The sequence below is a fragment of the Anolis sagrei genome, chromosome 2 (genome assembly GCF_037176765.1).
Source record: "Anolis sagrei isolate rAnoSag1 chromosome 2, rAnoSag1.mat, whole genome shotgun sequence".
Classification (NCBI taxonomy): Eukaryota; Metazoa; Chordata; class Lepidosauria; order Squamata; family Dactyloidae; genus Anolis; species Anolis sagrei.
In genome coordinates this window covers 61,026,338-61,048,397 of record NC_090022.1, presented here as the reverse complement: position 1 = coordinate 61,048,397, position 22,060 = coordinate 61,026,338, and the positions used below count along the sequence as shown (strand labels likewise).

Sequence of the window (22,060 nt, the reverse complement as noted above, 5' to 3'; positions counted from 1 at the left end):
TCTAAATTAAATAAAGATCAATGAATGTCTCAGAAACAGAAAAAGAATGAAATAAGAAAGAAGGTGGGTATAGGAAGATGGAAATTACAAATGGAGATAATATTTGGGTTGCTGTGAATTTTCCAGGCTATATGGCCATGTTCCAGAAGCATTCTTTCCTGATATTTCACCTGCATCTATGGCAAGTATCCTCAGAAGTTGTGAGGTCTGTGGAATATACATGGCCATACAGTTCAGAAACTCAAAGCAACCTGGTGTTTTCATCCAAGACTGAGATAATATCTGCATTTCTAAAAGGGAATTCAGAAACGAGATGGCTCCCTCTCTATTCAGTTCTGTTTCTCTCATCATGAAATGCAAATCGCTAAAGAAAGAGATGGTGCATTTATTCCAAGTTGTGCAGCTGTTGGCCTCCAGAAGTTGTTGAACCAGAGCTCCCATCTACTCTAGGAAGCATGTCAAATAATGATGGATCTGAAAGGGTATTGTTTGCCCACTCTTGGTTTACATGAACACAAGATCCCCCGGAGTCTGCTGGACTTCCTGCTACAGTCATTTCCTTATCTCTAAAATCACATCAAACCAAAATATATTCCTAATCTAATTAGCAACATCAAGCATCATCTGAAATGAATGGGACAATTCAGCTGAACCATTGATTTCAGCTGCTCTGAAGCATGATGAACTTTCTCTGGTTTGTCTGAATAGCCCTATACATTTAAAACAGGCATAGGAATCAAGTAATCAGGACAGACACTTTGAAAGAAGATAGGATAGTGCCATTTATTCATATTACCATGCAAGAACCTCTGTTGAGGTTATTTCCTCACTTTGCTAAGAATCCTGAAGAAACCGATTGAGAATTCAAGCTTGCCTTTGAAATATCATCTTGTATATGAATGAAAGGATCCCTCACTTACCTTAGAGAGAATAAATCGATCATTGTTAGGATTTCTTGGGTCCTGTGGTTTGTACTTCATGGTATGAAAAAACAGCACTGACATAATTTCTGCCGCACTGCAACATGATGTCGGGTGGCTGCAAGTCAAAGCACATGGGACGTCATGACTACATTGTCAGGTCACATTATTATCACTGAATTAAAAGCATGCTGGTCTTCCGATCTTCTCCTGGAAAACATGCTATTAGCTGCATATATGAGAACTTATATGACCTACTGTTATTCCACTGTAATTTAGCTACACTCAGTTGAAAGCTCAGAATGTCATGCTATTTAGTCCAAAATCGGTGCTTAAATGTAATTGTAAAGACAGGGCTAGACTGAGCACAAATCTCCCTCCAAACAACAGGGAACATTATGTTTCCTATTTATCTGTAGTTAGGGAGAGGGAAAAAAAACCTATAAATTACGTAAACTTAATCATAGCTCCTCTGGTGCTTAGATTTGTTTTTTTGGTTTTTTTATAAAGGCAGAATGTCACAAATGCTTTACACAAATACTCTAAGGATCTACAAAAGAAAGCTTATCTGGACTGAGATTATGCTTTGGTACATTAGAATAATGAGGAAATATGTTAATTTTAGGATATTACGGGTCCAAATCTTTAAATTAGCGTAAAATTTAAATGGAATCAAAATGTTCACTTCTTACTCACAGGTATTTTTATGATCTATCAAGGGTGACTTTTTAACACTGCATTTTCAGATTGTAAGAACAGAGGAAGTCTAAAAGAGGTTGACTAAAGTCCCAACTTGGGTTCTAATTAATGCAGTGGTTCTCAACCTGTGGGTCCCCAGATGTTTTGGCCTTCAACTCCAAGAAATCCTAACAGCTGGTAAACTGGCTGGGATTTCTGGGAGTTGTAGGCCAAAATACCTGGGGACCCACAGGTTGAGAACCACTGGATGAATGGAATGAGATTCAGAGCATCTTTGATTTTTTAACATGGAAAACTAGAAAGGTATATTTCTAGGCATTCTGTGGTACTTAATTCTGATTTTTTTAATAATAAAAAAGAATAAATATATACAGTTCTTCACAATGCTACTAAATAAACCCAGGTGGTTTTTTGTTTTCTTACAATTCTCAAAACCCAGAATGGATTCATGTTACATTTGTTGTCCAAAAATATTATATTTCCGAAGTCTGCTACTCTAGATCTGAATAAGCTTAAAGGTACATTTTACTGTGTTCCTCCAAGTCATTTGCAACTTATAGTGACCCTAAAGCAAACCTATCATGTGTTTTTTTTATTGCAAGATTTGTTCAGAGGAGCTTTAACTTTGCTTCCCTCTGAAATTGAGAAAGTGTGATTTGTCCAAGGTCACCCAGTGGTTTTCATACACATTTGATGGCACTATATATATATATATATATATATATATATATATATATAAATGATGATGGCCAGGAAAGGTTTTGAATCCTGGTCTCCAGAGTCATATCCTAATGTTCAAACCATTCTGGCTCACAAAACTTTAAGAAAATACAACTTTTGTCTGAAACACAGAGTTTATATCTATTCTTTATAATAGTAGCCTATAAACAGGGCCTTTGGTTTTTAGCCTACCGCTTCAATTAAAGATTTATCATTTACTTAAGTATATATCATTGAAGTATATTTCACAGACTGTTTCTCGTAATGGGACTCTCTTGATATCGGTATTATTATTTCATTCCTGTGTTTACTCAGAAAATCACACTGGGTTCAATGAGACTGACTCTCCTATAAACCCAATGCGTATGCTTCCAGATTGGAGTGGAATTGCCCTGGCATTCACTGCACAGAATTACACTCACATTCAAACACTGACCACTTTAAAAGCAAAGCATCAATAACTTGTAATGAGTCAGTGAAATAAATGCAGATCAGCTAACATATTATTGGTGCTGTGGCTTCAATGAAATAGTTAAAAGTCAGAAACCCTGCTGATACAATAAAAGTCTCATTGTTTGAACATCACATGGTATGTTTCAATTTCCTACATTTCCTATGCATGTTAGGATTTTTACACCACAACCACCATCCAAAAGTTGCATGACAGCAATAGGACTTAAGTCTGTGATCAAGCTGCCAATTAAATACTAATTTGTAAGTTTTAAAAAAAACCCTTTGGAAATAATACTCGTATAAACCATTTCTAAATACATGCAAATGCTTTTAAAACTTGTGGGATAAAGGTTAGTGTCTGTCTCTTGGTAAGTACTTGCACACTCAGTATTAAACAATTAAAGTCATGACTCAAACACATATTAGTAAATATTTATACATGGCAGTTAATCAATAAACCTTGCATGCTTGCTTAAGGCTTTCATTACTCAGATCTTGTAAACTGTATACTTAACCATCTTGCTAAAGAACTGCTGCTCTGGGGAGAAAGGTTTAATAAACCTATTGGTGAACATATAAAAATAAAACAAAAAAATTAAACACAGGATAAATCAACAATATAAAGAGATAAATACTGATTGAAAACATGTTCACACCCAAACGAAGTAACAGAAACGACTCTCACAATGAATTCAATTGAGGTGTGTGGCATGTTGAAGGTTAACAGACTTCTTGCACACTTTTGTGGCCTACTTAAGTATTTGTGAACTGTTTTCCATTATATCATCTCAAGAATCTTTGTTGTTTTTGTTGCAACAACACTTGACATTCCCAAATCAATATGCATAATCATGGCCTGACTGTGGTGGAGGATTTCTATTTCACTGGTGTTTTAAAAACATCATGGTTCAAAAGTAAACTAGACTGGTGTTCAAAAAATATGGAAGACTGTGTTACTTATTCTACATGATGAAAATAATAACTGCATTTAAGATTTCCACCTTGGTTACTGAGTAGAAATGCATATAATAATAATAATAATAATAATAATAATAATAATAATAATAATTTATTATTTAATGATTACTTCTATGCTACAGACTTGGAGGTTTAAGAGTTGATTGAAAAAATGCTAGGTATTGTTGCTATGCCATTTCTAGTGAATTTAATGGGACTTGTGCAAGGCTTTCAAAATTTCCTGGTATTGCAATAAATATTGCAATCTCAAGGTTTACAAGAACACACTGGCTATATCTTAGATTCCACCCAGAACTGGAATCTTGTACTCTAAAATATAAGTGAGAGAGGAAAAAATGTTTAATCTGGAACACGGGATTCTTCCATATTCTTTTGCAAATGGCATTCCTCTTATGATTCTCTCTCTCTCTCCCCCCCCCCCCATTTTTTAAAAAAGGAATGCCAATATTATTACTTCTATACAAACATGAACCACAAAAAGTAGCTCAGTTCTAAAAGCCAGATCATCATGCAGCCTGTTTTAAAAATAAATTCCCCCACATGTCAGTTGCTCTTTCCTCCATTTAAAAAAATAAATTCTCTCTTCTTTCTACCAATGGTCAAATTCAATTAGTTCTGGTCTGGTCAAACTGTTTGCATTAACACAAAAGCTCTTTTTACGCTGGCAAAACAAACAGAGCTGCAACAGAAAGATGCATGCTCAGCACATAACAGTTGACTAAGCAAAAGCGGGCCAGGTGCAAGGGGGATTTGTGCACAGGCACAAATGGCCCGAAGGAATGGAAAACAACTACCTGAAAGCATACAATAACTGAAAAGAGGCGCTCCCAGGCTGAGAGGCAAGGGTCCGTCATTTCAGAAACTGGCGAATAAAACAGCAGAAGAAACCATCTTGGACGATGACCTGATAAGGGCCAAGCAAAAACGGTGACATTGTATAATCTGAAGATGTTGCAGCAGGAAGAAAGTTTGGAAACGGCCAATCCACAGCCATGGTTTACACTACAGTTAGGTCAGCCTGAGACAGTTGCTGTTTGCACAGTGTAGTGGACTATACCAAGCCAGGTAGTATCACGTAGACTTCCATACTACTTCCAAGCAAGACATGTGATGGGAAAAGGCTGGGTGATGGGGAAAGGGGAAAAGGCAAGTCCAGCCCCTCCCCATTCTTCTCAAATCCTCACCCTCACTGGGAAAATGGTGGGAGATTATAGAATTTTTGTTAATTTGGGTTTTTTTATAAACGATAAGGTGCTCATATATTTACTTCCCTAAGGTTACTGCGAAAAGCTATGCAACAGGGAACTGTTTGGTAAGACTATGTAACATACTATTACTGCAATTACTGGTCTTGATTTCCTTTTCTTAGTTCTTTCCAGGGAATGAATGTTTTTGTATCAACCTGACTGAATGAGACAAAATAGGAAGTTACCACAAGTTGTTCTATTTGTATCTCTGTTTACTTCCAGCAAAACACATTATAATTGATTTATTCATTCATTTTATTAGATTATATAAATAGAGTATCCCATTAAACATTCACATTACAGGAAAAAAACAGGAATAAGATTTTAAAAATTCACATATTTACTCACGCCATTCTGGTCTCACCTGTATTCTTAGCCTTTCCATTACTGTAATTGTTTACTACACTCTCTGTTTTCCACAACCCTCTCACCCCTCCCTCTGGGAACAGTACAACAAAACACATTACAAGAGCTGGATGAATCATGAGATAGAATAAGGTGACCCATACCAATGCAAACTTCAAGTAATAATCTATCAGTTTTATATCCCTTGTCATATAATGAAGTTTTCACCTGCCTGTATAATATAATTGGGGGGGGGGGGGGGAGAGACCAGATGGGTAACAGGCCATGTTACTAACAGACCAGAATATTTGTTTTATAACTGCATTGTTTTCAAAATGTACCCCACCTTTCAAGGCAGCTAACATATTAAAGTAGCAAAACAAAACAGTTACCTCAGACACATCCCAATCTTATATTTTAAAAGGCCTGGAAATATATATTTTTTAAAAAAACTGGTACCCAAACGATACGAGAGATCTCCCTAAAGCAGACATGGGCAAACTTTGGCCCTGCAGGTCTTTTGGACTTCAACTCCCAGAAATCCCAGCCAGTTTACCATCTCTTAGGAATTGTGGGAATTGAAGTCCAAAAGACCTGGAGGGCCAAAGTTTGCCCATGCCAGCCCTAAACAGAGGGCACAATTACTTGACCACTTGCCACATCTGTCAGAGTACCTGGAAAAGGCAGCACACCAGAGAAAGGACTTTAAAATGATCTAGGTCTTTAGCCATATAGTAGAGTTATCCATATAGGGGTTTATAGGCATGAAGCTCATATCTGAATTAGTAAAGAAACCCAAATGAAGCTTGTTGACTTGGGGCGGGGGGGGGGGGTATTTGTTTGCCTCATCCCAGTTATCAGCCTAGAAGTTATATTTTGAACTATATGAGATTTCAAAGTAGTCTTCAAAGTCAACTCCACATATATGTGTGTGTGCCTGCCTGCACATACACATATATTTATGAGTGTTGATATTTGGATCCATCGGTGTATTTCTGATTGCATTTCTTCCAAATTGATATAGATACTAAATAGTGTGCGAGGCCAAACAACAAGGAATCCCATAGCACAAAAGCTATGAGTCCAAGCTCTCTATTTTCTTGATTCCTCACAGTCTGAAACACCATAGCCAGAAGGAGATTGTGGTGAGTTGTACAGAAAGCTACTGTGAGGTAGTAGGGTTGCATTCCCCCACCCTTCTGCCAGCATAGTGTACCCTTCAACAGACAATTTTTTTTTTTAGCTCACTGTGATTTTGTTGAAGCGGTAGTCACCTTCTAAACCTTACAACTACAGAGTTGCACAGATGGGCAAGAACCATCCTGGAAGATACACGGTTGTTTCCACATGATACCCAGCTCTTTGGTTGAAAGGAAAGTGGTTGGAAACTGGGACAGAACAAAACAATTGGTTCTGACCAATTCTATAGCTAACCTTTCTTACTCTAGGACCAGTAAAGGTATTATTGGGGCAATTGTTATTTGTCTCTGCCACATGGGAAAACTTCTCTGCATCCTATAAGAAGATAAGGCACCTTATTCAGCCATATTGTGATAAAAGAGACAGAAACATGGTTGCTACAGTTTTGGTTTAGCAACCAAGGCCAGCCAAATGATTAGTGTATCAGCTGACAAATGTTTCTTCTGTGAAGAAAGCAGATCTAAAACCGTATTAAAGTGGAACCAGTGACTTCACACAGAACCGAGGCAGGCCCATATCTCAAGACCTAGATCTAGAGAAGATTTCATCAGAAGCAGTTTCACAAAAGCTTCCATGAGTCCAAACTAAAAATAAGTGTCCATGTCTTCAGGAGTCACCTGAAATTTGTCCCGCCAAAAAATCCAATAGTATCAGGGAACAAATACATGATAGACGCCACAAATTCTGCTGCTGAGATGGATACAAGAGGCTTTCTCCTTAAAGCTGAACAGCAAAAGGATTACAACAGACCACCAAAGGTTTCTTCACATTGTTCTATAGTCAAGCTTTAGATAACCCTGGACAATGCAATGAAACCTCAATGTGGTTTGAATGAGCACATAATGCTTGTCCTTATCTACCTTTTTGCAAGTCTAAAGTAAGAAAACAGTTAGACCCCAGGCTATGGATCAGTATAGGGACATCATGTTTCTGTATCTCCAAAAGGGGAGGAGGAATAGCTTGAAAATAGATCAGGCCACAGTTTCACAAACCACAATTTCCATGCCACATCCGCCTGTTACAAACCTTAGCCATCATGTGCAGCAAGTGCCCAAGCCCCCAAAATCTCATTCGCAAGTTGTTCATGAATATTACTGTGATGGGGATGTGATGTTTGCAGTTACATTTTCTGTGCATTTTCCTTCCTAACTGCATTATACTCCATTAAGCTCATGAAACAGGGTGGTAACAACTAGGCTATAGAATTAATTTACTTTGACACCATTTTAACTGCCATTAGCTCAATATTATAAAATCATGGGACTTATGGTTTTATAAGAGTGCTGGTGCCACACCAAACTGCATATCCCAGAATCCACAGCAATGAGTCATGGCAGTTAAAGTAGTATCGAACTGCATTAATTATACAGCCTAGATCAGACATGGGCAAACTTGAGCCCTCAGGGTGTTTTGGACTTCAACTTCCAGAAATCCCAGCCATCTTACTGGCTGTTGTGAATGGTGGGAGGTGAAGTCCAAAACACCTGGAGGGCTACAGTTTGCCCATGCCTGGTGTAGATGCACGTAGTCATGCCTGTCTGTCATCAGATAAATTGTACGGTTCTTCCTTCTCCCACTTAGCTCTTGGGGCTTAGTAAAAAGTGCTGGATAGCTAGGCCGAAGGATGCACGGATGCACAATTTAATCACAACTCAAAGGGAGGGGGGATGTAAAGTGCCTCCTTCTCTGGAAGCTGTGTGGTACGTGCCAGCCTTAAAGGGTGTGATGGTGGGTATATGGGTGGGGCAAGGCTATGTGCAGATGAACGTGTGTGTCTGTGGAGGGAGCACCACTCCTGGTCACAATTTGATAACTTCCATGTACTAAAGAATGCTTTCCTTAGGAAAAAATACAATCAGACCATGTTGTGCTGCATTAAAGCATTTCTGCTTCCTGCCACTATTATGGTCCTGTTCTAATGTGGATCCTTATTTTGAAACACCATGTCATGGACTTGTGGGATTTCAACACTGTACACCCACGCTGTTCATTTCAATTAATATATCCTATTTACACAATGAGTCACTTTGAAAGACCAGTAATGGTATTCTCATGGACTCCTTTAAGTGGAATTCCAGTTGGCTTCAGTGACTTTTAGAAAATAAAAGAGGAAACGCCTGGATGTCGTAAAAGGGTAAACATAGCAATTGCAGCAACATGCAAGTCTGGTGAAAGGCAACTTCCTCCCATGGATTAGCAAGGTTCTGTTTTATGGTTAGGCGCTTCTCTTTATTTCTTCATATCTAACTTTTTTCCCTTCCAAATTGTTTCCGTTAAAAAACGGAAACAATTTGGAAGGCAAATGTATGGCACAGCTACATTTAAATGTACACATGCAGGAGCTGCGGCAAAGACCAACTGATGTTTTTTTTTTCTGGAACCAAAGGAGCAGGAAAAAAAAGTAGTCCAATCAACATGGACTGCCTGTATTTGTTTGAACTGCCTTGAGTCCCCCTAGGGGTGAGAAAAGCGGTATATAAATACTGTAAACAAACAAACAAACAAACAAACAAACAAAATCTCTTTAGTTTGGTTCTGTAAACAATGTGTTACAATCTCCTTTAAAAAACACTAAATCACAATAAAATAAATTAAAGCAAGATTCTGGGTTTCATTTTCTAGAAAGATCCATTGTTTTTTTAAACATTTGGGTGCAGTCCTAGATGCATATGTGCATCTGTGCATATGTACAAAAAACATCAGTTTTTTATATATACAGTTGATAACTATTACTAGAAATGACTTTTTTTCCCAGCTCTTTCTGCTCTCAATCAAGGAGAATCAAGATTTGATCAGTGCCACAATGTTTAAGGGTTTGTTTAAATAATTTGGAGTGGAAAACTTTGTAACCATTCCGGATGGCCTTATTAGAAACAAACCTTGTCTCAAAACAGAGACTTAGGATACGTCCACACGGTAGAATGAATTCAGTTTGACACCACTTTAATTGCCATGGCTCAATGCTATGGAATCCTGGCAGTTGTAGTTTTACAAGGCATTTAGCCTTCTCTGCTAAAGAGAGTTTGTGCCTCAACAAACTACATACCCCAAAATTCCAGAGCACTGAGCCATCGCAATTCAAGTGGTATCAAACAGCAATCATTCTACAGTGTAGATGCAGGCTTTGTTAAGTTCATGCTGCTGTTAAGTTTATAAATAAAATTTGCTATATAGACTTTTTCTACACAGATTATTATATTGTGAATATTTCCTGGGGAGAACCATTTACAGGGCAGATGATGGGCAGAACTGATGTGTGAGCTGAACAGAGAACTGAGGGCCATACATGGGCTTTTCTTCCCAGTTTCAATCTTCATGTTATGTTTCATTTAGATTTGCCAAATTGAACATCTCATTGCCTTCCAATTAGCACAACTGAGAGCCCACTTCAAGCCTAGGCTTGATATTGGTTTGTTGGCTCATCACAAATCATTCTAAGGTCAGACAGCACATCAAAGAATAGTCAAACAACCCCAATATTTGATTTGCAAAGCACCTTTAATATCTAAACATTTGAAGTGAACTAGATTTGAACTGGGCTTTTGTGCATGTCCAGTATGGGTGGAGAGCAGGTTTACAAGTCCATTCTTTTCCCTTTGCTTCTCTTTCTTGTAGATCCTCATGCTCATAATCTAGGTTCAAACAATCAATTCATATGTGAAAAGACACACCAATGATGTTCGGGTACTTATCTAGCCATGAATGGCCAGCATGATGGTGCATGCTGCTCAACTGTTTCCACTTGCAGCAGGCGGGGCTAAACAAACCAAGGTGTTTTGTTCCATGGTCGGTTTATTTATTTATTGTATCATTGAAAAGCTTAACTGTTCTTATTGCAAATGGGAGAGATTCAGTAGCAAGCACCAACACGTTGATTTTTTCAGGACAACCTAGAGCTGGAATATGCATAACACATTGAACTTCAGATGAGCCACAATATAACTCTGTAGAAAACCACATTAATGAGCTTCCTTGCCAAATGATTCTTCCTATAACACTAAGATTGTCACAGGGTCTGCTCTAGAGAAGAATGTGGACACATCAACTTTATACATCTTAATTTTATACATAAAAAAGAACGCCCTCAAAATGTATAGAACACAACCAAATTTTCCATCACACATAGTAACAGGAAGTTTCTCAGCCAAACCCATCTTTGCAAAAAAAAAAAAAAAAAAACACAAACCGACAGAAAGCAAAAGTCAATGGCTGTCAACAGACTATGAATCAAATCTATTCACTGTGGAAAAACAGACTGACTTTTTGCATGAAGGGATACTGACACTGCCCATCCTCTCATCAACAGGCCAACCAAAGCTAGGCTAACTCTGGAATTTGCAGACAACAGAGCCCAAAATAAACTGTACCCAGGAGCCTAAATAAATTGTTCATCTGAGACTGCAGGGCATTTGGCAAATAATCCCACTTTGCCTAACTTGAAATATCTGCAGACAATGAGTTGTGACTGATGGGCACAAAGTGGAAAAGAACCATTGGGCCTAAAGCTTTCTTGCTGCTGTTGTCTTTTCTCACTGTGTTAACAATTTGGCATTCCAGGTTTCTTTATTCTGTCATATCACAATATTTTTAAGGCACTATACAGCATCTTACCATGAGGTTTGAAACAAACTTGTCAGTAAAATGAGGTCATGCATGTTGGATCTTTCTAATTTTAGCTGCCCAGAATTCTAGAAAAATATTAAAATGGGCAGCATAAAGTTAAAGACAAAGGCTTTTGCATATGTAAGTGTAAACATCTTCCATTGGCCAGGCAAATACAGTTGGAAATGGTTATTTTTAAGAGCAGCCTATTCTGCTTTGTTCTCGAGGCACACTATGGGATGAACACAGCTGGTCATACAACATACACTTTCCTAACAGCATACAAGAAAACGCACTAAACATCCTCAGCAATATACAAGGCTATAGTAGGACTACAGCCATTGGCTATAAACCATGAAAAAAAAACTCCCTCTTCCTTTGAACCTTGATGAATTCCGAAAGAAAATTACAAACACAGGGTGAATCTACATTGTAAAATTAATGCAGATTGATACCACTTGAACTGCCATGCGTCAATGTTGACTGTCCGAATTCCTTCATGTAAAATGTCTGAATTCTGGACATTTTAGTTTGATGAGGAACCTATGCTCTTTGGCATAGAAAGAAAAACATGTAAGACTACAGTGGGTTGTTGTGAATTTTCCGGGCTGTAAGGCCATGTTTCAGAAGCATTATCTCCTGACATTTCGCCTGCATCTATGGCAGCCATCCTCAGTAACATTTCCCAGGCAGTAACAAGCCACACCTAAAAACTGTCAGGTCATCAAATGCGAATCAAGGTGGCCAACTGAAATATTCACACCTAGCTCCAACAGACAAGAGTTCTTTCTCCCACCCCGGACATTCCACAGATATATAAACCCCAATTGCCTGGTTTCCAACAGACCTCACACCCCCTGAAGCTGCTTGCCACAGATGCAGGCGAAACATCAGGAGAGAATGCTTCTGAAACATGGACTTACAGCCCAGAAAACTCACAACAACCCAGTGATTCCAGCCATGAGAGCCTTTGACAATACATTGTAAGACTACAGTTTCCACAGCAGTGAGTCATGGAAGTTAAAGTGGTGTCAAACTGCACTAATTCTACAGTGAAGATGCACCCTTTGAGTCCTACACACAGTTTGCTTGAACATGGAGACTGGAGGGGAAAAAATCACCCGCATGGATTGGATGCTTCACCTACATATAAGCACTATTAGCACTAAATCCTCAGGTTACACCTTATTTGTACAAGCTATGGCTTACAGCCAAAGAAACAAACTGAACCAGCAAAGGCTGAAACCGCCAACAGAAGGTTGCCACAGCCTTGCTTGCTGCAAGTGTTATGAAATATAATTGCCCTCCGGTTTCAAAAAGACATTTCAACACCTGATCTTAGATCAAGGCATTAAAGGCACCGGTAACAAAACTACTTTCCGATTCAAAATGCAAGATCCAATGGAAACAATTCTAATGTGCATTTAAGAAACAAAAATGCATAGTGGCAAACAGGACTCGAGAAATTACCATTAGTCTGTTCTGAGGGAGGAAACTTGTAAAATTTGTGGTTGTTCTACATGACACACCCCTACGAAAGAAAAATGCAGTCATGGATCAGAGGGTCAGGCAGGCAGATACCCCTCAGACACATTTCATAATCTCCCAGACTGTGCGCACGTACAGCACCAGAGGTCCATTTACCACTCTCGGCACAGAAATCCACAAGAGCTGGCAAAGCCACATCGGCATCTGCTTTTATGTAGGAAAGGAAAAACTAGGATGCAACTACACTATGGAATGAATGCACTTTGACACCACATTAACTGCCATGGCTCAATGCTATGGAATGACGGGATTTGTAGTCTGACGAGGCACTGGTGCCCTTCAGCAAAGAAAGCTAAAATGATCAAGGGTCTGGAGAACAAGCCCTATGAGGAGTGGCTTAAAGAGCTGGGCATGTTTAGCCTGAAGAAAAGAAGGTGGAGAGGAGACATGATAGCCATGTATACATACGTGAGAGGAAGTCATAGGGAGAAGGGAGCAAGCTTGTTTTCACCTGTCCTGGAGACTGGGATGGGGAACAATGGCTTCAAACTACAAGAAAGGAGATTCCATCTGAACATTAGGAAGAACTTCCTGACTGTGAGAGCCGTTCAGCAGTGGAACTCTCTGCCCTAGAGTGTGGTGGGGGCTCCTTCTTTGGAAGCTTTTAAACACAGGCTGGATGGGCATCTGTTGGGGGGTGTTTTGAATGCAATTTTCCTGCTTCTTGGCAGGGGGTTGGACTGGATGGCCCAGGAGGTCTCTTCCAACTCTATGATTCTATGACTGCTTAATGACTCCCATTGTTGGCTAGCAATGAGCCAGGATAGTTAAAGTGGTGTCAAAGTGCATTAACTCTACAGTAGGGATGCAGCCTAGATCAGGGGAGAAAGCTGCAGTCATTGCCTCCCTGTCAGGCTCAGATTACAGGGGGGAACGTGGAGTACGTGGAGCAAAGAGGGCACGCTGCCAGCCCGCCTTGTGTGCACCTAGGCTGTTGAATGAATGCAGTTTGGCACCACTTTAGCTGCCATGGCCCAATAAGATGGAAACATGGGAGTTGCAGGTTTACAAGGCCTTTAGCCTTCTCTGACAAAGGGTCCCTCATTGAACTACAACTCCAAGGATTCCACAGCAGGGGAAAAAAATGGTTCCAAAATCAATTCTAGAGTGCAGATGTAGCCTTGGCTAGGAGCAGTGACACCTGAGCCAAGACCAGACTCTGCAGCCAGCCTGGAAAACGAAGGGCACGAGATCTGTAGCCTTCTCTGGCATATCACACTGTTGATTCCTGTTTGGCTTTCAGTCTAACAAACAACACATCCTAGGATGGGTTGTTGTAGGTTTTTTGGGCTATATGGTCATGTTCTAGTAGCATTCTCTCCTGACATTTTGCCTGCATGTATGGAAAGCATCTATCTGGATGCTTCCATAGATGCAGATGAAACATCAGGAGATAATGCTTCTAGAACATGGCCATATAGCCCGAAAAACCTACAACCCAGTGATTCCAGCCATGAAAGCCTTCAACAATACATCCTAGGATTCCTCAGCATTGAGTCATGGCTGTTAAAGCTACATTCCCAGCTTTGCAACCTGCCTGGAAAAGTAAGGATGCCCCTGGACTGTAGAATTAAGACAGTTTGATATCACTTTGATGGCCTAAGGCTATGGAAGGATGAGAGGTGGGAGTCGGGCCAGGTCTCCTAACCTTTCTCTGCCTCACCAAATGACAACTCCAAGGATTCCATGGCACGGAGCTTTGGCAGTTCTGGTGGCATCAAAGCGCATCTACTCCAGGTATGGGCAAACTTCAGCCCTCCAGGTGTTTTGGACTTCAACTCCCACAATCGTAACAGCCAGTAGGCTGTTAGGATTATGGGGGTTCAAGTCCAAAGCACCTGGAGAGCTGAAGTTTGCCCATACCTGGAGTAGATACACCCCAAGAGGCCCGGCAGGAGGGGGGGGGGAGGATAAGGGAGGTTTCCTGAGCATGTGCAGAGTGCTTCCTCGTTGCGTGCCTAGTCGTCTTCCTTCTCGGGTGGAAGGTGGCCCCACCGGAGTCCCTCCCTCCCTCCCTCCCTTCCTGGCGCTCACCCGGAGCCGGCGGCCGTGGTGGCCTTGATGGAGAGGATGCGGAGCCGGTTGGCGGTGTCCTTGAGCGCCTGCAGCGCCTGCTGGTCGGGCTTGTGGTAATCCTCCATGGCGAAGCGGGCAGCCGGCTCGGGTTACGCGGCAGGAGGCAGAGAAGGAGGAGGAGGAAGCAGGAGCAGCAGCAGCAACTGGCAGGCACCGAAGAGGCCGAGCCCAGGCGAGTGAGGAAGCGGAGGCGGAGCTGGAGAGGCGGCCGAGGAGGAGCCCGGCGCCGGGGAAGAGGGAGGGAAGAGGGAGGGAAGGACGGAGGGAGGGTGGCCAGGGAAACGCCCCTCTGCCTCCGAGGGACTCGAGCGGACGGGAGCGCACCCACTGCTGCGTTAGAGCCCTGGCGAGCACCACGGAGACAGAAAGAACTCTAGTTCTTATAAACACAAGGCAACACATCACGTACAGTAAAAGGAATGGAGGCAGGGCTCACTTAGACTTTCTTTTCTTCCTCCTCCTCCTCCACTCTCCCTCTTCTTCCTCTCCCTCTTCTTTCTCCTTCTCCTTCTTCAGCCTTTTCTCCTTGTTCCATCTCCTCCTCCTCCCCCTTTTCCCTCTTCCTCTCCTTTCACCTTACCCCTTTTCCTTCCTGTCTTTCTTCAGCCTCCTCTACTTCCTCCTCCTCCCCGCCTCCTTCAACCTCTACCCTACTTCTTCCTCACCCTCTTCGTTCACCTTACCCCCCCTTTCTTCCTCTCCTTCTTCAACCTCTTCTTCTTCCTCCTCCTCCCCCTCCTTCTTCTTCCACCTCCCCCTCTCCACTTCTTCCTCTCCCTTTTCTTTCTCCTTTTCTCCTTCCTCTCCTTCTTCAGCCTCCTCTTCTTTATCCTCCTCCCCTCCTCCTTCAACCTCCACCCTACTTCTTCCTCTCCCTCTTCTTTCACCTTACCCCCTTTTCTTCCTGTCTTTCTTCAGCCTCCTCTACTTCTTCCTCCTCCCCCTCTCTCCTTCTTCCTCTCCCTCTTCTTTCCCCTTTTCCTTCCTCTTCTTCAACAGCCTCCTCTTCTTCTTCTCGTCCTTCTTCTTCCACCTCCTCCTCTCCCCTTCTTCCTCACCCTCTTCTTTCTCCTTTTCCCTTCTCTTTCCTCTCCTTCTTCAGCTTCCTCTTCCTCCCCCCTTCTTCTTCTTCTTCCACCTCCTCTTCTTCCTCTCCCTCTCCTTTCCCCTTCTCCTTCAACTAAATCTTCCTTCTCCTCCCCTCCCTCTTCCTCCTCCTCCTCCTCTTCTCCCCTTCTTCTTCCTCTCCTTCCTTCTCCTTCACACTTCTTCTTCCTCTCCTTCTTCAACCTCCTTTTCTTCTTCCTCCTTCTCTCCTTCTTCTTCCTTCTCTCCTTCTTCTTCATACATGTCTTCACAGGTGCAGCTGGTGGGGACAAGAGATGGGGCCTTCTCAGTAATAGCCCCTTAGCTGTGGAAATCCTTATCCAGTGAAATTAGATCATGTCTCAAAAGATACCCAGACATACATGAAATGCCATACCATTGCTAAATTATAAAATATAAATACTACCTACCTCGTATTACCTAGTGTCCTTGTCTAGAGAAGCCAGACTTGGCCACAGTGGTCCACACTCTAGTTACATCTCAAATAGACTACTGCAACACACTCTACATGGGGCTGCCTTTGAAGATTTATTCAGAAGCTTCAAGAAATCCAATGGGCGTCAACCAAATTCCTTACTGGAGTGTTATACACGGAGCATACAACACCCTCCATTGGCTGCCAGTCTGCTGCTGAGCACAATTCAAAGTGCTGCCTTTAGCCTATAAAGCCTTAATCGGTTCTGGCCCACCTTACCTGTCCAACTGTATCTCTGTGAACCACCTTGGAGGCTAAGATCTTCTGGGGAAGCCTTGCTCTCTGTCCCACCCCCTTCACAGGTGCAGCTGGTGGGAACGAGAGATGGGGCCTTCTCAGTAGTAGCCCCTTAGTTGTGGAAATCCTTATCCAGTGAAATTAGATCATCTCCCTCCCTCTTAACCTTTAGAAAGAAACTAAAAATCTGGCTATGGGAACAAGCTTTTGGGGAGTAGTACAGTGAAATAGGCAGCTGTGAAGTGATTGTAACACGATAGGAATGGCTCTGGATCTTGTGTTGTTTTAACAGTTTATTTTAAAGTGCTAATATGATTTTTCTGTTTTTCTACTGATTTTAATGTATGGTGTATGCTCTGAGTCCTCTGGGATGAGATAGAGTGGGGGTAAAAACACAGTAAATAAATAAATAAATTCATGCATTCTGTTACAGCACTTGGAAAAACTGCAAATAGTTCAAAAGCCATGTGTGAAAATCTACAATCATGCAGAATCACCCCACTGGGATCATATAATATAATATAATATAATATAATATAATATAATATAATATAATATAATGCAACATTATGGAATTTCTTTTGATGTAAATGGCAACCTGGGGAAATAATCTATTCTGTTTGTAATAAAATATGTATGGTTGGACAAAAACAGGTTACATCTCTCCCATAGCTGCAAATGCACTTCTTGCTCCTTTTCTTCTTCCTCCTCATTTTCTCCTCCCCATTTTCTTGACTTTTGGGGCACCCCCTTCTCCCATCTAGTCCACTGCTTCTTAAATAATAATCTTATTTATCATGTCAGAAGCAAATTGAGAATAGAGTTATAATATATATTTTTTAAAAAATCCACAAAGTTAAAAACTTGGCATTATACTAAATGTCCTTTGACCAGAGCGCAATCTGTTCAGCACCTTCCAAGTCGCCCAGGCTTCTGTGTGCCCAGGATGGAGTTTCTCATTTGGTATTATTGAGGTTCCGGGTTTTAACCTGCCACTTTTGGACTCTTGCTTGCTGAAGTGTTCCTGCGAATATCTCAGTAGATCTTAGAAAACTATTTCTTGATAATAATAATAATAATAACAATAATAGTAATAATAATAATAATACTGATGATGATGATGAATTATTACCTGCCTCTCCCTATGATTTGAGGCGGGATACAACATCATTAAAACAAGAGGTAAAACCCTATTTGAAGACATACAACAAAATACACAGAGTTAAAATACAAGTTAAAATCTATTGATAAAGTACTAATTAAAATTCACAATTTAAAATTAAATTGTGGGTTCTGATCCCAAATGGGGTCCCCTTAGCTCAGTGTGGGGTCATGAAAAAAATGGGAGCAGTAAAAATTTATCATGAGGAAAGTGGTGTCAAGTAGAAAAAAGTTTAAAAAGCTGTGGCCTAGAGTTTGAGGAGATTGGTTGGAAAAGTAGGGAAGTTCCCGGCGCACACTCTCTCTATCCCTTCCACGGTTTTGGAGTTCTGTGTCCTTCCTAGGGTGCTTCTATGCTGTAGGATGAATGCAGTTTGACACCGCTTTAACTGCCATGACTCAGTGCTATGGAGTTATGTGAGTTGTAGCTTGACAAGTTCTGTTGCCTCCTCTGTCAAAGAGTGCTAGTGCCTCACCAAACTACAACACCAATAATTCCATAACATTGAGCTGTGGCAATTAAAAGTGGTGCCATTGTATAGTGTAGATGTGCCCTGAGAGGTTGAAACAGCTGCCTCCTTTTGCTCTTGCCACTTTTCCTCTGGGTGCATCTACACTGTAGAATGAATGCATTTTGAACCCACTTTAGGTGCCATGCTAAGGAATCAGGGGATTTGTAGTTTGTTGGTGGAAAGGGAAGAGGCGAACTCGGATATTTTAAAATCACTTGCAAAAGTGGAATAGCAGAGAATTAATTACAAATCAGGACAGTTGGGACTTTCATGAGACTTGCTGCTGCAGACACTCAGAGATAAAGCCTGAGTGAGCACTCACTCTGTGTGTAAGACTAAATTAGAGTTTGTGTGTTCAGGTAAGCTGCTGAAGACAGTAAAATCAGCAGCAAAATCAAGACATCTGCGTTGGAAGCAGAAAACAATGAAAGCAAACCCAAGAAAACCTGCTGAGCTGAGGAGGTACCTATAGCAGCTTTTGGAAGCTGACTATTGATGTTTGTGGTCGTTGGGACCAGTGTGAAATGATCAGGCAAGAAAGCAAAAGAGTTTTCTGCAAGAGTTCATTGAAATGCAATCAGACGAAAGATAATGTATCAGTCCTACGGAGCACACCTTGAATAAAATAGGGTGGAGCTCAATAGAGGAATTAGCAGTTATTTGGAAAAGGAGTGCAGCTATAGCCTCCTGACCTTTCTCATGAAACAGTTCCGATAGAAATGCTGCTATTCGATATTATTTAATGAATGTACTATGTTTGGAAAGTTTTCATTAATGTTTAACCACAACTTGTAATATTTACTTAGTATTGATACAATAGATCAATTGAATCTATGGGATTTACTTATGTGTTGGCTCACCATTCTTCAACTGTATATGTGAAAGGGATGTAGGAGTTTTAGTAGACCATTAGCAGAACATGAATCAAAATGTAATGTAGCATTTCAAAAAGCAATTCTAGGTTGCACTAATGAGAATATAATTTCTAAATTGAGAGAAGTAATAATTTTGCTTTATTCTGCCTTTGTCAGATCTCACCTGGAGTCCTTGTGTCTTGTTCCGGGCATTGCCAATTAAGGAGGATATTAGCAAACTGGAGTGTCTAGAGGAAGGTGACCAAAATAGTGAAAGGTCTGGAGAGCATGTCCAATAAGAAGCGGCTTATTGAGCTCCGTATGATCAAAAGAGAAGGTTAAGAGGTGACATGATATTCATCTTGAGCCGTCCTGAGTCCCTCTGAGGAGGTTGAGATAGGACGGGATATAAAAGTCCTAAATAAATAAATAAATCTTTAAAGATTTGAAAGGATGTCATATTGAAGACAGAGCGGACTATTTTTCTGCTGCTGCAGAGAGCAGAACTCAGAGCATTGGATTCAAACTGCATGAAGGAAAGATTCCACCTGATGATTAAGAACTTCCTTATACTAAGAGCTATTTAATAAAGGACTTTACTGCTTTGGGGGTTTTTAAACAAAGGCTGTATGGCCATCTCTCAGGTGTGTATGTCAGGGGGTTACATTAGATGACCTTTGTGGTCTCTTTTAACTCTTGTGTTTCTATGATTCTATGAGTTTGTCTAAAGCAGTGACGGGCAACCTTTTGAACTTGGTGTGTCAAAATTTGCCAAAAAACCAAGCGTAACTCGAGTGGGGTGTCACTTCAAGAAAAAAACCCATAATTTCTTGATATTTATAGTTTAAATAATAAAAATGTATAATTGTAATATATAACTATATTTAATAAACCAAAAACAGTTGTATATTTAACTTACCTGCTTAGTGACTTCTTTGTTCATCTATCAGTTGGTTTCTTTTGTTGGTCTTGATATTATTTAACTTGTGTGGGGTGCTGTGAACTAAGATAAGTGAGGGGGAGGGGGACTTCTTTAACTAACCTGCCTATTAGTGACTTTTTTGTTGCTGAATTTCATTGGCTAAATCGTCAATTGAAGGTTGATATTTTGTACACTTCAAGCCCAAGCAAGCACTACTAACTTCATCTGTCAATCTGCCCCCCGCCCAACTTATCTCAGTAATGATGGTCAATTCAAAATCCATGACATCCCAGAACAGTAGTTTGGATGATGGTTGCTGTAGTTATGTGGTTGCTGGTAATGGTGATCACAGGCGCCCAGAGATGTGTCTCCCATGGCATTCTGCTACTTCTTGCTCCACCAACCGGAAGTGAGGTCAAAGATCCCCTAACAGCCTAACTAGAAGTCCCAGAACTAGACGATCTGTGCCAGAGTTCTGTTGTTTTGGCCTCCAGACCTCTGGCACAGAGTGTCTACACTATAGCAAAAGTTTCATCCTTGGCTACTGCACCTGGCCATGCAGGAGCCGAGGATGAAACATCCTCGGCATGCGGCCCTAGTTCTCTGTATGTGACTGCATGTGGCCATGTGTCGTCGACAATAGCTACGCATGTCAGTGCTGACACGCATGTCATAGGTTCGCCAGTACGGGTCTAAAGTAATTGGAGCCAATCAGTAAGCTGCCACTCAAGATTTCCCATATTTAAACTTACATTACTAAAATTATATCACACAGACAGTGAAAATAGAAAACAATATAATCTTGTTGGTCAGGAATTTTGGATATGACATTGGATTAATGGTTGATTTATAAATATATGGCGAAGGAAAGGATACTTGTTCAGGCCTTGGTGGTGGGGCTATGTGTTTGTAAAAAGTTCACTGTTTTGTGTTTTGTTTACACTGTAAGTTGTTATTGTATGTAAATAAAATCTATCTATCTATCCATCCATCTAATTATATCACACATAGGATGCAATATGGAGGAATCTGCAGACATGATAAATCCACAGCCCGAAAATCCACTCTCTCTTCCCACTCCCACTCCATCTAAAACAGCCCTCAAAGAAATGAGAGAATCTGTGAACCACTTGACCATCTTTTTCAAAGAAATCTGCTGTAAAATTTCCAAGAATGCCTGAAAGTGATATAAAGTTCTGTAAGAAGTTCAGACTTGTTTTTTGTAGACCTTAGATTTTTGCTCAAAGCTATGTTATGTTGTATCAGGGTGGGGCAATGTTCCTATGAATGGAGGGCAAGAAAATCCTAAACAATAAATGTTTTGATTGCCACTAGAGGAGTCAAAGAAGAATCGTATTTTAAAAGAGGTGGAGATGGGATTTCTTTTTTTGTAAGGAATAAGAACAAGTATTTTCTTGTTCTGATGCACACAGTCATCTGTCAGGGATAAAAACAATGATCATAGCTCAGCAGTGGGCATTTTTATTATGTAAAATCAGTCTTTCAATAGCAGCAATAAACACTGCATCAGCCATTTTATTTTAAAATGAAAATAACATTTCACTTGGGAGTGTTGCGGTATTCAGCCAGCTTTTCTCAATCTAGCGTCTTCCAGACTTTGTAGGGCTCCCGTCAGATTCAATCAGTGTGGCTGTCACTCCCAGTTAACATGGCTCAAGGTAATGGGAGATTTGGAAGACAGCAGGCTGTACACACACACACATAGTTATGCACCCATTTTATATTTTATTATCCTGTAGCAATGTTGATAGGAAGAAAATCAACTCATTTGAGATGTGATAGAGAAGAGTTTGAGGATACAGTAGATTGCTACAAAGACAAATAAAGGAGTCCTAGAGAAAATCAGGCCTGGACTTTTCTCTAGAAGCTGATTACACTGAGGCTGTTGCAATTTAGCCTTACCAATGAGAAGAGTTGACTCACTAGAAAAGTACTTGGTAAGGGGGAGGGCGGTAGGGAAGAGGAAGACCCCATTACAGATGG

At 40.8% G+C, this 22,060-nt stretch overlaps 1 protein-coding gene and 1 long non-coding RNA gene across 2 annotated transcripts in view; both read right to left on the bottom strand.

Moving 5' to 3' along the window:
• The window catches only part of TKT (transketolase), a 39,818-nt gene extending 24,830 nt beyond the window's left edge, over positions 1-14,988 (bottom strand). Inside the window, exons 1-2 of the mRNA XM_060766029.2 lie at positions 14,747-14,988; positions 921-1,038 (exon numbers count right to left, since the gene is read on the bottom strand). Coding sequence (XP_060622012.1) covers positions 921-1,038; positions 14,747-14,853 — 225 coding nt within the window. The 5' untranslated portion in view covers positions 14,854-14,988. The remainder of the gene's footprint in view (positions 1-920; positions 1,039-14,746) is intronic.
• LOC137096038 (uncharacterized) lies at positions 2,024-14,020 on the bottom strand. The gene is made up of 2 exons (XR_010909153.1): positions 4,565-14,020; positions 2,024-3,353 (listed from the first exon to the last, which is right to left on the bottom strand). It is a non-coding gene; the product is annotated as an uncharacterized lncRNA (long non-coding RNA).
• Positions 14,989-22,060: the final 7,072 nt, after the last annotated feature.